This window comes from Haemaphysalis longicornis, unplaced genomic scaffold (assembly GCF_048455015.1).
Source record: "Haemaphysalis longicornis isolate Haplotype H1 unplaced genomic scaffold, Haemaphysalis longicornis Haplotype H1 scaffold_4, whole genome shotgun sequence".
Classification (NCBI taxonomy): domain Eukaryota; kingdom Metazoa; phylum Arthropoda; class Arachnida; order Ixodida; family Ixodidae; genus Haemaphysalis; species Haemaphysalis longicornis.
In genome coordinates this window covers 29,806,787-29,821,505 of record NW_027526361.1, presented here as the reverse complement: position 1 = coordinate 29,821,505, position 14,719 = coordinate 29,806,787, and the positions used below count along the sequence as shown (strand labels likewise).

At 47.6% G+C, this 14,719-nt stretch overlaps 1 protein-coding gene across 1 annotated transcript in view; it reads right to left on the bottom strand.

The window, feature by feature from the left end:
• LOC144178437 (glycerophosphocholine cholinephosphodiesterase ENPP6-like) overlaps positions 1-9,683 on the bottom strand; it is a 62,875-nt gene extending 53,192 nt beyond the window's left edge. The window contains exon 1 of the mRNA XM_077706290.1: positions 9,232-9,683. Coding sequence (XP_077562416.1) covers positions 9,232-9,631 — 400 coding nt within the window. The 5' untranslated portion in view covers positions 9,632-9,683. The remainder of the gene's footprint in view (positions 1-9,231) is intronic.
• Positions 9,684-14,719: the final 5,036 nt, after the last annotated feature.

Genomic DNA, 14,719 nt, shown 5'->3' with positions numbered 1-14,719 from the left:
CGGGAGCGGGACTCGAACCCACATCTCCGCATAACCGGTGCGGTGCGTTAGCCATTACGCTATCCCCACAGCGGCTTCTCTCTCGACTTTAAAGCGGGGGTTTATATTTACAAGAGCTCTGAGGCCGGTCAACTAGCGCCGCCCCTCGACTACCGCGGGAGACGTAGAACGTCTTTCTTTCCCAGCGGCCGCCACGTAGAACGTGGTCGGAGGTCGGGGTTAGCAATTGGCATATCCGAACTGCTGGAGCCAGTGCCTCGTAATGCATGTAGCAGAACAGAGAGATACGGGACGAGGGACTCGGTAAAGATACATATCAAGGTTGCAGTCGTCATTGCCAGTGCTATTCGGCTTTTTTTTTTTTTTTTCGAAATATATAATAGGGCCGAATGACGTGTGCTTGTCACGTTTCTTTGATTCATTGATAAATAAGCGAAAATATAAGTCGAGAAAAAATCCGCCGTTTTCCGGGAGCGGGACTCGAACCCACATCTCCGCATAACCGGTGCGGTGCGTTAGCCATTACGCTATCCCCACAGCGGCTTCTCTCTCGACTTTAAAGCGGGGGTTTATATTTACAAGAGCTCTGAGGCCGGTCAACTAGCGCCGCCCCTCGACTACCGCGGGAGACGTAGAACGTCTTTCTTTCCCAGCGGCCGCCACGTAGAACGTGGTCGGAGGTCGGGGTTAGCAATTGGCATATCCGAACTGCTGGAGCCAGTGCCTCGTAATGCATGTAGCAGAACAGAGAGATACGGGACGAGGGACTCGGTAAAGATACATATCAAGGTTGCAGTCGTCATTGCCAGTGCTATTCGGCTTTTTTTTTTTTTTTTTTTTTCGAAATATATAATAGGGCCGAATGACGTGTGCTTGTCACGTTTCTTTGATTCATTGATAAATAAGCGAAAATATAAGTCGAGAAAAAATCCGCCGTTTTCCGGGAATAGCACTGGCAAAGCCGAATAGCACTGGCAATGACGACTGCAACCTTGATATGTATCTTTACCGAGTCCCTCGTCCCGTATCTCTCTGTTCTGCTACATGCATTACGAGGCACTGGCTCCAGCAGTTCGGATATGCCAATTGCTAACCCCGACCTCCGACCACGTTCTACGTGGCGGCCGCTGGGAAAGAAAGACGTTCTACGTCTCCCGCGGTAGTCGAGGGGCGGCGCTAGTTGACCGGCCTCAGAGCTCTTGTAAATATAAACCCCCGCTTTAAAGTCGAGAGAGAAGCCGCTGTGGGGATAGCGTAATGGCTAACGCACCGCACCGGTTATGCGGAGATGTGGGTTCGAGTCCCGCTCCCGGAAAACGGCGGATTTTTTCTCGACTTATATTTTCGCTTATTTATCAATGAATCAAAGAAACGTGACAAGCACACGTCATTCGGCCCTATTATATATTTCGAAAAAAAAAAAAAAAAAGCCGAATAGCACTGGCAATGACGACTGCAACCTGGATATATATATATATATATATATATATATATATATATATATATATATATATATATATAGAGAGAGAGAGAGAGAGAGAGAGAGAGAGAGAGGGGGGCAGTATCAGACCCCTATCAACAGTTACAAAATTCTTAAATATCTAACTTTATATACGACAGAGAAATTGATTGATTGATTGATTGATTGATTAATTAGAAGATTTAACGTGCCGACGCTACAGAGGTGATGAGGCGCGCTGTAGCGGAGGGCTCCGGATTAATTTTGACCACCTGGGAATCTTCGACGTGCGCCGAAATCGCGAACAAACGGGCCTTTTTGCTTTTCACCTCCATCAGAAAAGCAGTCGCTGCGGCCGGGGACAGAGAAATCGCAGAATTACTAACAGCTAACCGATAAGTGAAAGTTCCTACGAACAGTTGTATAAAAGTGATTCCATGCAAGAGCCGCTTCTCACACGACAGCAGACCTACATCACACTCTCCGTAACCGAAGAAGTTGGTGTGGCACTGTGTGGAGCGGTGAGTATATTACAAGACGGAGCAGAAATTATACTCATGTACCTATAAAACTAGCGCACCGAATAGCATGCACAGAGCATAGGTTTTATAATAATATATATAACAGGGAAATCTGACGAAGAAACATGATTACAAGATGTGCTTACAAAGGCCTACTCGATGGTGGATCACATTCACGATAACAGAACAAGCTTTTTTAGCCTTTGTAGATTTTAAAAAGTGCTTGGGTCTGCAAACTATTTTACTCTACCTTTCTTTTCCTCCAACACCCCCCTTCCCCTTCCGGAATTCTTTATCCGCGCGTTCACACCTCCGAGCATCTCCTATTGCGTTTTGGCACGATCACTCGCACTAACATCCTGTTCAGCTAACGCGAATGTTTTACTGACTGTGCGCGCCGCGTGGTTTCGGAGCAGACGCTGCTCTTATCGACGATGAGAAGCACCGCCGCTCGAGGCTGTCTGTAAATGTGAGGCGAAGCTTAGAATAGGCCTACAAGCCTTTGTTACTTCGATAAACATTGCTTCACCATGATCTACTTGGAGTAACATTTTTTTTCTAATGATAAGGAGCACGCAGTCAAACCTACCGACTTACTACCGGTTCTCCCCCAACATTTCCTGTCCCATTTAGCGCTTCGTACCACTACGAAGGGCAGCCATCGAAGGTTCCATTCCAGTGAAGAACGTCATAGGGTCAGCAGTCTCCCCCTGCCCTTTTCACGCACCGTCTTTCGGCCACAGGTAATTTATTTTCCCCGACTTCTGGTTCGGTTTTCGAGCGCTGATTTCGCAGCCACCAGAAATTATCAACTAAGGCTTCACCACTCCTACACCAGTGTTTTCGTTTTGTGAGAACGTTTTTTCTCCAGTTCTTCACTTCCCTCAAGTGCGCTGGTCCTTTTGATTTAGGCTGAGCTGGAAATAATTGGAGCCCGTCAACGCATGAGAAAGCTGGCGGAACCCGAAGTTAGTGATCGAGGATTGAATAGAAAGGGGCGCCCTTGGGGGTCTTGCAGTGTCTTCGTTGCCTATTTTCGTTCCGTTTTCTGCTCTGTCGAACTCTTTGTTCGTGCGACGAAGGTTCAACTCAAAAGTCTTCGTTACGTAACCAGCAATAATGAACTCGTCGTTGAGCTGGAAATAAGTGCAGAAATTCGATATTCGCTTGTGTTTCCTTCAGTCTGTAATTAAGTATATTTACTCAGCAAAAAATATGCGAAGTGCAAGTACCTGCAAGACCTAGAAGCGAGGCCACCAAGAGGCATAGACTCGTCAGTATCATTCGTTATAAAAGACTTCATGCAGCTGTGTGGGCAGCACTTCTTAAAGATACAACGCTCAGTTGAAGAGAAAAAACGAAATTACGCATTGCACCACTCAAGCCTGTAGCGGTAGTAACAGAGATAGCAAGGAACGTCTCAATTTGAGCAGTTAACCGGCGCACGAACAGTAGGTAGTCATTTTAGAGTTTATTAGTTGGTAACAAGGGGGTAGCGGTGCCTGTTGGCAGCATCTGCTACTCCATTTCTGTTAACACAAAAACAAAAAAAATTCCCCCGCATTTCCCCGAGGGGGAGAATGTGAAAGTGCGAATGCACGGTTGTCGGCCCGCTTGCGGCGCTTGCGCTCGGCCCCCGCAGCCCACCGCCTCGCCGCCTTCTCTTCCATCTCTTCCATCGGGTTTGTAGTATCACGTGTACACCACGCAGTTATCAAGCCGCTATAACGCCGCTGAGTCGCCAACGCACGCCGCTGACGACGTAGTTTGAATGCGTTAAAGATATAAGGCGCGTCACTAACACTGATATCAGCGTCGCGTCCGTGGCTTGGTCGGTAGAGCGTCGCGCTGCGGCCGCAAAGTCCTCGGATCGAAACCTGGCGCCGGATGCTGTTTCTTTTTTAAATATAGAGGAGCACTGCGGACGCCACCGCCGCCGCCGCCGCCGGCGGTGGATGGTTTGGGGTCGCTTATAAAGTGCATTCGCACTTAAAACGCATCAGGTCCAGAAGCATGAGAACCCTGTCTAGCAGCCCAAATAATTCGCAGTTGAAGTAGTGCAGTTCGTACAAAACACACACAAAAAGATAAAGGACGAAAGGTGCTGATAAAGTAGCTCTGACTGAATGCAAGGTAAACAACAAAAAAGGAGGCATATGTTCAGTAACAAGTGTTTATAACAACAACAACAACAACACTACTGCGACTTAAAAGCATGCACTACTCGGTGCGAAGATCCACTATATGTGTTATTGCCAACTACGGTACATGTGAATTCCTTAAAGGGAGCATGGATTTTTTTTTTAAATCCAGGAATGAGCTATATTCCGTTTGGTGCACATTGAGCGCAGCGTTGTCTTTTTGTTGTTGTTGTTTTTATTTAAAAAAATGGGTTTTTAAATACCAGAAAGAACAATGGACGTTCCGCGGACGGATATCTTCTCAATTGTCTAAAGAGATGATCATCACAGGGGGAGAAATTATAATAAACATGTCCTTTGACTTTGGATTTTTCACGATTCCGGTTTGTGTAAAAATTCTAATCGCTAGTGCTGGCAGAGTTCAAAATCTTTCCTTTTGCTGCAAAGCCAACTTCTTTCACCACCGCGTTTGTGGAAGAGAAAGGAAATGTAACCCGCAAAGAAAGATTCGCATTCGATGACATAACTCAACTACGGCTGGCCAAGCTATGTCCCAAACGTTGCGTTATTCATGGAATACAGTCTACCTAAAAAAAAGGTAATCCGCACCATCCGCATTCCTTGCAAGTTCATAATGATGCCGTCCGACATAAGGACGGCGGTAGCATCACAGCTTCAAGAAAACTGCTCTCGACGTTGGATCCCGAAACACAAGAAGTCTTAGAGAACCAAATACGTAGCCTTTCTTGGAAAGAGGCTTCCAGGCTGGAACTGATTCCGGCCACACATCTGGCTCCGGTTGGAGTATAACGGCCGGCCTTTGTGCTCGACCCTGGCCCTTGCAGCTGGTGCGCTCCCGCTCGAGATGGCCATCCTCTTTGCGCGCGCGAAGTGGAAGAAGAGGGACTAAAACGGGGCGTCATGGCAGATATAGCCCATGTGTGGTGTTCGTGTGAGTGTTTGTGAGAGCCCTCGAAAATACACCGAAGGCAGTTCTTGATGACACCAAACGATTAAGATCCACCATCACGCAACGGTGTGGCATTGTGTGCGGGGCTGCACCCAACCGCGAAAGAGCTCTGTTTACTGATCTTATCGGGGGCGCATGACAGGATGGAGGCTCCAGCATCCGTTGTGCGAGACAATGCTGAAGTTGACATGCAGCTGTGCGCAACAGTCAACAGTAGCGCCATCAGTGCTCGTTGCTTTCAGGAAAGACCGATGACCTATCCACAAAAAAAGACACATAGACACGTACGTACACCTGGAGACAAAAGTTTGCTGGACGCGATTCCGAAAGTCAATTTATATGCTGACTGATGGCTCAGCCCTTCATGAGCCTCACAAAGTGAATCATCACACTTCGCGGTATCATCACCACACGCATAGCAGGAGCTTGGCCACCAGGCAGCTGAGAAATTGCAACCTCGGTTTTTGAAATTGCTTCCCAGAAATATTTGACGCCGGGTGTACTTGGATACCCGCATAATTTGATGCACTCTTATGCATCAAAATCTTCTAGAGAAGGAGAGAGAGAAAAAAAGAAATAAAGAAAGCATACATATGTACGTACATACGGCGAAATAGTAGTTGTAGTAGTAGTATTACTAGTAGAAGTAGTAGTAGTAGAAGTAGTAGAATATGCTTTTGTTATGGCGCAAGGGCAACAAAGGCGAAATAATGCCAGGGTGATAACGAATGGTCATAATGAGGGCCGATGTTTTGACTAAAATGTTATGCTCTGGGTGTGATGTGCCTAAAAATTCTCTCCACACTCTCTCGTCCCAGAAACTGGCCACACTCTCGTTTGAATATATGTCTTTCCAAACAGAGTATGCCGTACTTTAGCGCTAAGCAAACTCTAAAACCGCATCCAGTTTCACTTCCTATACGGGTACCTAATTAGCGATCGAATTGTTGAAACAGCCTGTGCGACGCCATCGGAATCGCACCCGCTCGGTGGCTGGAATGAATCCGGAGACGGTAGAATTATGCGTGATGCGAATTTTCATAAACAAATAACAGCATTTTTTTTTGCACTAAGATAAAACGATAGTCGTACAAGGTTTCATTGCATTAATCGTTACTCCTTCTTCCGCTACATTCCTACCTTCTTTTCACCTCTTCTTCCCTTTCTTTACGTCACCTTTTCGTAGCGGGCGACAAAATTACAAAAGAAAAAAAATACTCACGAAAGTATGCTAACTCTCACTTTCAAAACCATTGTAATGTGGTATTTTTCGCATCTCTAAAAGATCATGACGACATCAAGGCTACACAGTAGAGAGCGCTCTTTGTTGTCAAATAAGGCGGGTTTCGTCAGGTTGTCGGCAAAAATTTTACTCCAGGAAGAATCCATTTATTCATGCGAGCTCCTAGACTTTAAAAAAACAGTACGTAATAATGAGTCATCTTTAGTTAGCAGTTAAAGTTCGTATGGGCATTAAAGATGTCCGTTTCTAAATAATTATAAGTTTGGAATCGAATGCCTGTCGCTGCGAAAATTCGTGTCTTTGCAAAGTGTGCACAGCTCCAGCGAATGTGGGCACGTCGAAAATCCAGTACTACGTCGAGTACCGCGTGTTCTACGTATGGACACGCAGTAGGACTTATAGCGGATACCATGACCCACGACTTTGGGATATAGGGCCTCAGTCACTACAGTCGAACATCGTTATAACGGAAACTGATATAGCGAATTATCCTCAATAGCGAACTAAATACGAACTTTGGTTGGTTACGCTTCATTTCAATGGCACTTATTCTTTTATAACGAAAGTGAAACTATGAGAGCCGCGCGAACTATCGGATATAACGAAGAAATATTTGACCAGTAGGCTAGAAAGCTACTTGGAAAAACTCCCGGCGTCCGAAACTGCCGGACTAAAAAGGCCCCTTCGTTCTTGGACACTGCGGAAAACTGGATCCTGCTCAGTGCTGGGAATAGCCACCAGACAAAAACCGCATCCCTCTTCGAAAAAAATAGGAACGCAGGCCTGTTGTGTCCAATGAACTTTGTTCTGTTGTAATTTCCCGTTTCATGTTGTGGTTCATTCAGCTTGAAATGCCACAAGGAGAACGATAAGGGTTACCTTGTTTATAGAACGTTCGAAGATTAAAATGATGAATTTTTATATCAAGGGTTTTTGCGGGAGCCAGATTACCGATTGGTTTGAACCGACTTTTACCTCAACTGTTACAACGAATATCGGATATAACGAAATAAATTACGGTTTTGATGCTAATTCGTTATAACGAGGCTCGACTGTACCAGGAAAGTTAAAAGCCATCTTAACGTAAAATTATCCCAATCTTTTGTTGGTCAGAAAAGATTTTGTATGTCTTCATGCTAGAATTATCAGTCGTAATAAGTTCGAAACTAAAGCAGGTCAGCTTTGTCTAGTGTGGCCATCGGGCCAATTGTCCTGGACGGAAAGAGTACCGTATTGCACCCAGCGTTCGCCCCAGAGTTGCACCCAGAGTACCCAGCGTTCGCCCTGGCAGTAAGCCCCGTCCAAGGAGGACCGACTATCACTGCCTCTATCACTGCCTCTATCAAATCACTGCCTCTATCAAAATACGCTCACCAGCTGAAGCTGAACAGGCGGCAATCGCGCTTGCCATCTCCTCAACCAAGGCTACTACTGTAGTGACGGACAGCCAACAGGCCTGCCGGCACTTCCAGGACGGAACGGTACACGCTGCGGCCCGCGCAATACTACTACGCCACCCCCCCGCAGAGACAGATCCAGATTGTATGGACTCCAGCCCATCTGGGAGTGAGGGAGAACGAGACGGCCCACGACCTCGCGCGAGAAATGACACGCCGCACGAGGAGTGCAGACACCGCCTCGGAGAGATTTACTCCCCTCCTGACATATACAGAAATGACGCAACATCTACGTCTGGCCCGACGCACCCTTCCCCCACCGCACCGACACCTATCTATCGAGCAGGCACACCACTACCGTGCCTTGCAAACAAAGACCTTTCCCGACCCAAAAAGAGTCTGCCACTACTCCGAACAAATTACATCCCCTAGCTGCCCCTTCTGTGGAGCAGACTGTACTCTTTTCCACATGGTTGGTGGATGCCCCTCCCACCCTCTCCCCAAACCGAATCCGTACAACTCTCCGAGCTCTGGAGGCGCGCCCTGTCCAGCTCATGCCTGTCCGAGCAGCTTCGACTGGTGGAGCGGGCTGTAGCGGCTGGCAAAGCACATGGGATCCTGGACTGAGGACTCCACCTCCTGAAGACGCCATACAAATTTACTACACAAAAAAGATGTTGATCTTCCTCCTCCTCGGGAGAATGGTCATGGGGCATCCCCCTTTCTTCCATCTAGCTGTAGAGGTTTCAGAAAACTCCGTTCGCGCCAGTAAGAGCAACGCATGAACGAGCGTTTCCCTTCTCTAAAACCCATCCTCGTGTTGTTTTTAACGCGAAGGCCTTACATGCCTCACGATTCGAAAAATGCGGCGTGTTGATCGTCAACAGAGAATCGTGCCAGTAAGTCCCGAGGAGCGCAAAGCGCAAGGAGAACCCGTGACGGCACGTGAGGAGAACAGGCGCACCACAGCCCCACGGAAAATGCTGAATCTAGGAAAGTAGTTGTGTGGAGTGAAAGTGACTGCGTCTGTGTAATACTAAATACACTATAATAAAAACCTCGGGGCACCTTAGTCTAATTACACATCGCTAAGAGAAGCCACAGTGCTTTCGAATTTAAAGCACTTAAGCAGCTTTAAGTGCTCTGAGAAATTTTTATTCTTTTGAGAGGATGCACCACCAACCCACTCAAACATTATTATATTTAAACAAGAGATGAACCCCACGGAAAACCGATAAGGTATTGAGGAACTGCTGACTACGCATCGCGTCAGGCACAGCTTGCGCGGTACAGCTCCCGACGTACGGGTTTGACTGGCCGGAAAGCACCGCACTTCGCGCACTCCAGTGCTAAGCGTGACATGTCGAGCAAACAATGTTTTTGTGAAGAGCGCGGCTTCACGTTGATTCGACAAATTTGCCGACTCGTCCAAATGACGATACTGCAGAAGAAAATGTCTCTCTTCATCTGTGAGAATTGCCGCGCTTTGGTTACACTTACCAGTAGCAATGCTGTAAGCGTTGGGGTACGGGCTGGACGGGAACACTGGCAGGACATACTCGGCGCGAATGCCAGCCTGGGCCAGCCGTGCGAATCCCGGGTGCACGCCGTGGTCGATGTAGTCGGCCCTCACTCCTTGCACCAGAATCACGAGCAGCTTGGGCCTCGACGGCGGCTCTTCCTGGCTCTCCGGCGATGACGACGCGGAACTGCGTGGGTGTTGATCCTCGACCCCGTCGCCGCCGCCCCCTTTGTCCATCGCAGCGCGTGCATCGGCGGAACGGCTGATGGCCAGGGCCAACAGAAGCCACCACAGGGCGGGCATGGGCTTCCGACGAGTTGCCAGCGCGGGCAGCGGTTGCGCGATCAATAGCGGCCGCGACGCGGGACGTCTCGCCATGCTGGTGCGCCGTTCCCGTTTGTCCGGCTGCGGAGTAAGCGGCCCTTTCTTCGCGCAGCCCCCTCTCCCTTTGCCCCTCTTCCCCCTCGCTGCTCGGAGGAGCGGCTTGCGTCGCCACGCAGTTTCGGTGAAGGAGGGCTGTCCCGTTACTCGGCGCCGCTCGCGCTCGCCCGGCGCAGCCGAGAAGCGTCCCGCGCAGGACTTGAGTTGCGCACACGCTCCCTTCCCATCTTTGCTCCTCTGCCTCTCCTGCTCACCCTCCAGTTCCCTTTTCGGGATCGGGAGAGGAGGACACTTTATCGCTCCCCAATCGGGAGCGGAATCTTTCCTCCTGACAATTCTGAGGCGAGTCACAGCCCTGCATTGCTCCCTCTCCTTCATTTGAAAGCCAGTTGTCCATTTGATTTCATTTTACGAGTGTCAGATAGCATCAAGCCGTCGGTGTCGAGGAGGAGAGGCTTTCTCATCAACTGACGTAAAATAGGGCAATTATGCTTAGAAGTACAAAACTGGAGGTGGAGGGGGAGAAGAAGAAGAAGAAGAAGAAGAAGAGGGAGGAGGAGGAGGAGGAGGAGATGGAGGAGGAAATTGAAACCAAAATGGAAACCAGTCGCCGCTGCAGAGTTCACGGAGCAGCCAATGATCCGACAACCGAGGGACATGTGTCAAGTTATTGTTTTTAGAAGGCAGCTCACTCAACTGTCCTTCTTAATTTGTCCCTCATGCTGGTCGTCCCGAATCTCTCCGCTGCAGCCTATTTCTCCATTGTATTTTTTTTAACTTGCTGTAGCCCGAAGGGGCCTACCGCAGAATTGGGGCAGCAGTGAGCCAGAAAACAAACCCCATACACAGAGAGCGCAATGCAGAGAGGCAGACATAAAAAGAACGCATTGCAATCTGCAATAGCTGAAAGAAGGGCACCTAAGGGGAGGGAAGGCGTAACACCAGATGAGTAATTCCATGAATTGATTGTACGCGGAAAGAAACTACTTCAATGAGTTAGTACGAGCGAAATAAGGCATGGCGTTAAGGGAGGAATTAATTGCCGTGATACCAGTCTTCGTCAATCTAACAACATTATTACCAGAAGTGCGACCAGATGAATTTACAACACAGCGCAAAAATTTTAGTGAATCGGTGTATCTGCGATATGCGACCATCTACCGCTCTTCCCTGGCATGTCTTGAACGAAACGCCGCGTCCACTTCGCAGTTTCGCTCCTTTTTTTCTTGCATCCGATGCTCCACAACTCTCTACACTCTGCTTCCTTTCTCGTGCCCCATCCTTCGAGCCTACTATCTGCTCAGAACATCTGCGCGTGAGCGGAGGGCAAGGGGCGAGGTTCGCTTCTCGCCGCCGTAACGCCGAGCAGCGCTGGAAACAAAACACGAGTTGTTCAAAACCGGAGCGCGGACATTCTAGGACAGCTTGTTTCCCGGGCTCGGGTGCGTCGCGCTTCATGGCGGGAGAGGGAACGCCGAGAGCAAGGAGCGGTGGCGTACCAAGAATGTTTGCCGCCCGGACCGCCCGCATGATTCGGACCGAGTTAAGAATGGATTCCGCGAAGCTCGGGAAGAGGGCAAAATGTACGCACAGCAATAGGATAGCAACACTCTCGTGCGGACAACTTTATTTCAGCCAACCTTTTGTAAGATTTTCTCAGCTCTTTTTTTTTATCCTCGACTGCTCTTCTTCTAGTCTTCATCTCTTTCGTGTTTGACGATTGCGGCCATATTTCGCTTATACGCAACTACGGCGCGGCCGCTGGTGTCGCCCGCCTCTCCCCATCCGCTGCCGAATCCTTTGAATTGTGTCCCACTCTTTCCCGCGCTTGCATTCGACTTGTGCCCCGGTTTGAATTTATGTCTGCGACATTTATTGCTTTGCATCGCTTTTTTTTCTTCGTGATTCTGCGTCGTCTTTGCGCCGACAGGCGATCGCTGTAAAGCTGCGCAGTTGGACGCACCCCCTCTTGTCGGCTTATGCTACAGTATTTTTCATCGTTTTTCTTAATCTATTTTCTTCGTCGTCAGGCGCAGTGCGATGGTGACCGGGAAAGGGAGGGCCACGAAAACAGATGTAAAAATCCCATCGCCATTTTGGGTCAGGGCATGACATCTTGTGCAGTATAAAGAGTAAGAGCGGTCCTGCCCGGAGATTGAGTGGTGTAGAATTGCTTTGGGCCTCGTCTACTTGTAGTTACAAACGCAAAAGCCTGCCCTCAACGATGAAAATAGCGCGCGCCGAAGATACTTAAACATCTCAAAGGGGATAAAGACGAGCTGACCGCGGCCGGATGGGCTTGTTCAACGCTGTATGGTCCGTGGGGTTCTGGATATGTGACTTGAACAGTCCAAGAAAAGTATTCTTAGTCGGCGCTTTTTGTAACGTCATTTGTATACAAAGCTGCTTGAAAAACTATTTTCATAATCTTCCGAATTACAGAGGAGCTACACTTTTTAGCACTTTTCGCCTGAGCTCAGTACTTTTTTTTTACGCAATTGCGTGATGAAAAAAGGAGTTGATGCTTCGCAATCTGGTACACAGGAGGAATTAGTCGTAGTGCCTATACGTTGTACGAATGGTTGCTCAAAGCTTTCCTCAGCAGAATATATGAAGGTGGGGCCCCATAATGCTTTTAAGGATACGTAACTTAATTATAACCGTTTTACCGCGACACAAAGTTCTAAGCAGGTACATATCTACCGCCTCAAGGTAGACTGTCGGGTAAACAAAAATAATGCGCGTAAATTGTCGTCTAATTGTCCTATTTTCACAGTAGCGCAAACATGTCTAGCTTTAAAGCGCGAACCCTTTAACGGGACTGTGCAGATAAAACACAGGTTTGGTTCATTCGAAAGATTGCCACGTTAGAATCACACTGACACCACTTTTAAGGTAAACTTGGCTGAAGTAAGCTATATAATTGATTAGGCTGGGCTGCAAGCTAAGGCTGGGCTTATAAGCTTGCAGAACCAGCCATTTTCGTTTAGATGTAATGCGTATTCATTTTATAGCAGGGGGAATGGTGGGGTAAACAATGGAAGTTACGAAAGTACATGTAATCATAGAAGTACCAGTGTGTACTGCTGTTGGTACTGCGCGCACGATGCTTGTTTCAGCTGCACAGCAGTCCGACCCCTTGGGGTTGTCTCGCACGACACCGGCCGATTGGTGTAAGCGACATTGTCTTGCGTGACCATGTTTGTCGATCGCGAAACGAGTACTACATACCGGAACAAAAACAAGCCAGGTGCAGATACGGTCAGAAACAATGCAAAGATGAACAGCGGTCGTGCGCAGTACGGTGGCGCATCTAGGAGGACTGACGGTGAACAAGGCGTTCCGCATTCCACTGCAGACTAAACAGCACACTAACGTTCGCTTGAAGACCTGTCCTTGTTACGTCATCGCCGACATCACGAAACACGCGATTTGGCGGGAGAAGCAAAATTTTAACTTAGATTGATTAATTTCTCAGGAAAGTACAAGCGCTGGGGGTACTATAAAACACCAAATCTTTCGAATAAAAGAAACTTGTATTTTGTCTGCATGGACCCTTTAAATCCTTCTGACTGCTTGTCCAGCTTCTTTGTATTTTCTTTCATCTTTTGCAAATGTTTGGAAGAATATTATGACATTCTTGACTTTTTTATGCTGATCAGTCAACTTCTATTTGCACTTCATTCAACTTTGATTCGTTCGTATGTAATCTTAAAGTAAATCTGCGGTTTGGGAGTTGTACAGAGATTGGGGGTGCGTTCCGTTTTTATAACGACGGGAGTAAGTGGCGGTGAAGACGTTTCTACAGCCTTTTAAAGCCACCCGGCCAGAAGTAGACATTTATACATGCAAAACATTTTCCAAACACTCAATCTAATAGTATAGTTCACACTTGCCAACATTTTTCATCAAGAAAAAAAAAACATTAGGCATATTTTAGCAAGACGTAAATACATGAGTCACTTTAGCAGTGTTATTTTAATTAGAAATAGGCACTGGAAAAATTTTTGTGATAGAAAACAAAAATAAACGCGTTAAAAAGAATAAATCAGACAGTACAACAAAAGCTCGCGCTCGAGCCTCGAGCTTGTGGCTCAAGCGCCAAGCTCACCAGTAAAAGATGGCGCGCCAGCAGTGTGAACGCGGGAATTTTGAATTGGATATAGCAAATTTTCATTGCGTTCAACATAATATGACTGGAACAGGAGGGGAAACAGATTGGGAGGTGGGCGGATGAGAGAGGAGAGGCAGTTATGTGGCAGCGGCCGCAGAAGATTGCCGTCTTTCGACGATACTTGCAGCGAAGCGAGCGAATACGCGGCCATTTTTTTTTTGCGCACCTTCTATAGTTGATGGTAATACAAAAAAGAACAAAAGAGGCAACATTACGCCTGGCAACAAAACATCTAAAATGTAGGTGTACAGTCAGCGGCAGCTCATATGCAATTTTTTTTCGGTGCAGCTTTTCTAGCACCAGCTTACGGGAATGGAAGCTTTTGCGCTACGCTGATAAGTTGTCTTATTTAATGTAGTCACAGATTTGGGTCACAATGGGCCAGAAAGTACAATGTTCCAACAAAATTTGTAGTCACATTGTAACAACAAGTCCTTAATCTCACCCTTCTCAGATTTGGGTCATTAGCCGCTTCGAATAATGAACGACAAAAATAAATGACGTCCCAAGTTTAACCCGTTCAAGCTAGCTTTGTGCTGTAGCACATCTTGTATAAGCTCGTTTTTGTATTCCGCCTTCGCCAGAAACACGGCCATGGCGGTTAAGAGAATCAAGAAGCCCACTGCGGGTACTGACCATAGAAAATGCATATAAAAATTGTCCGAAAAAAAAAATTCACCCCTAATTGCCGCTTTGTTATGGCGTGTTCTCATTACATTTTTTAAAAAGCTCGGAAGCACTCAAGAAAAGAGGAAGGGCTTTTTTGGTTAAGCGAGCGGCCCACTCTTCATCGACGTCCGGTGCACGCACCGATTATATATACCCACAGCTGCCGGCCCTTTTGCTGCAGGCTTCACCGCAGTGCACGTGGACGATCATAGTTTCTTGGCATTTGCTTGGGTTCTCCCTAG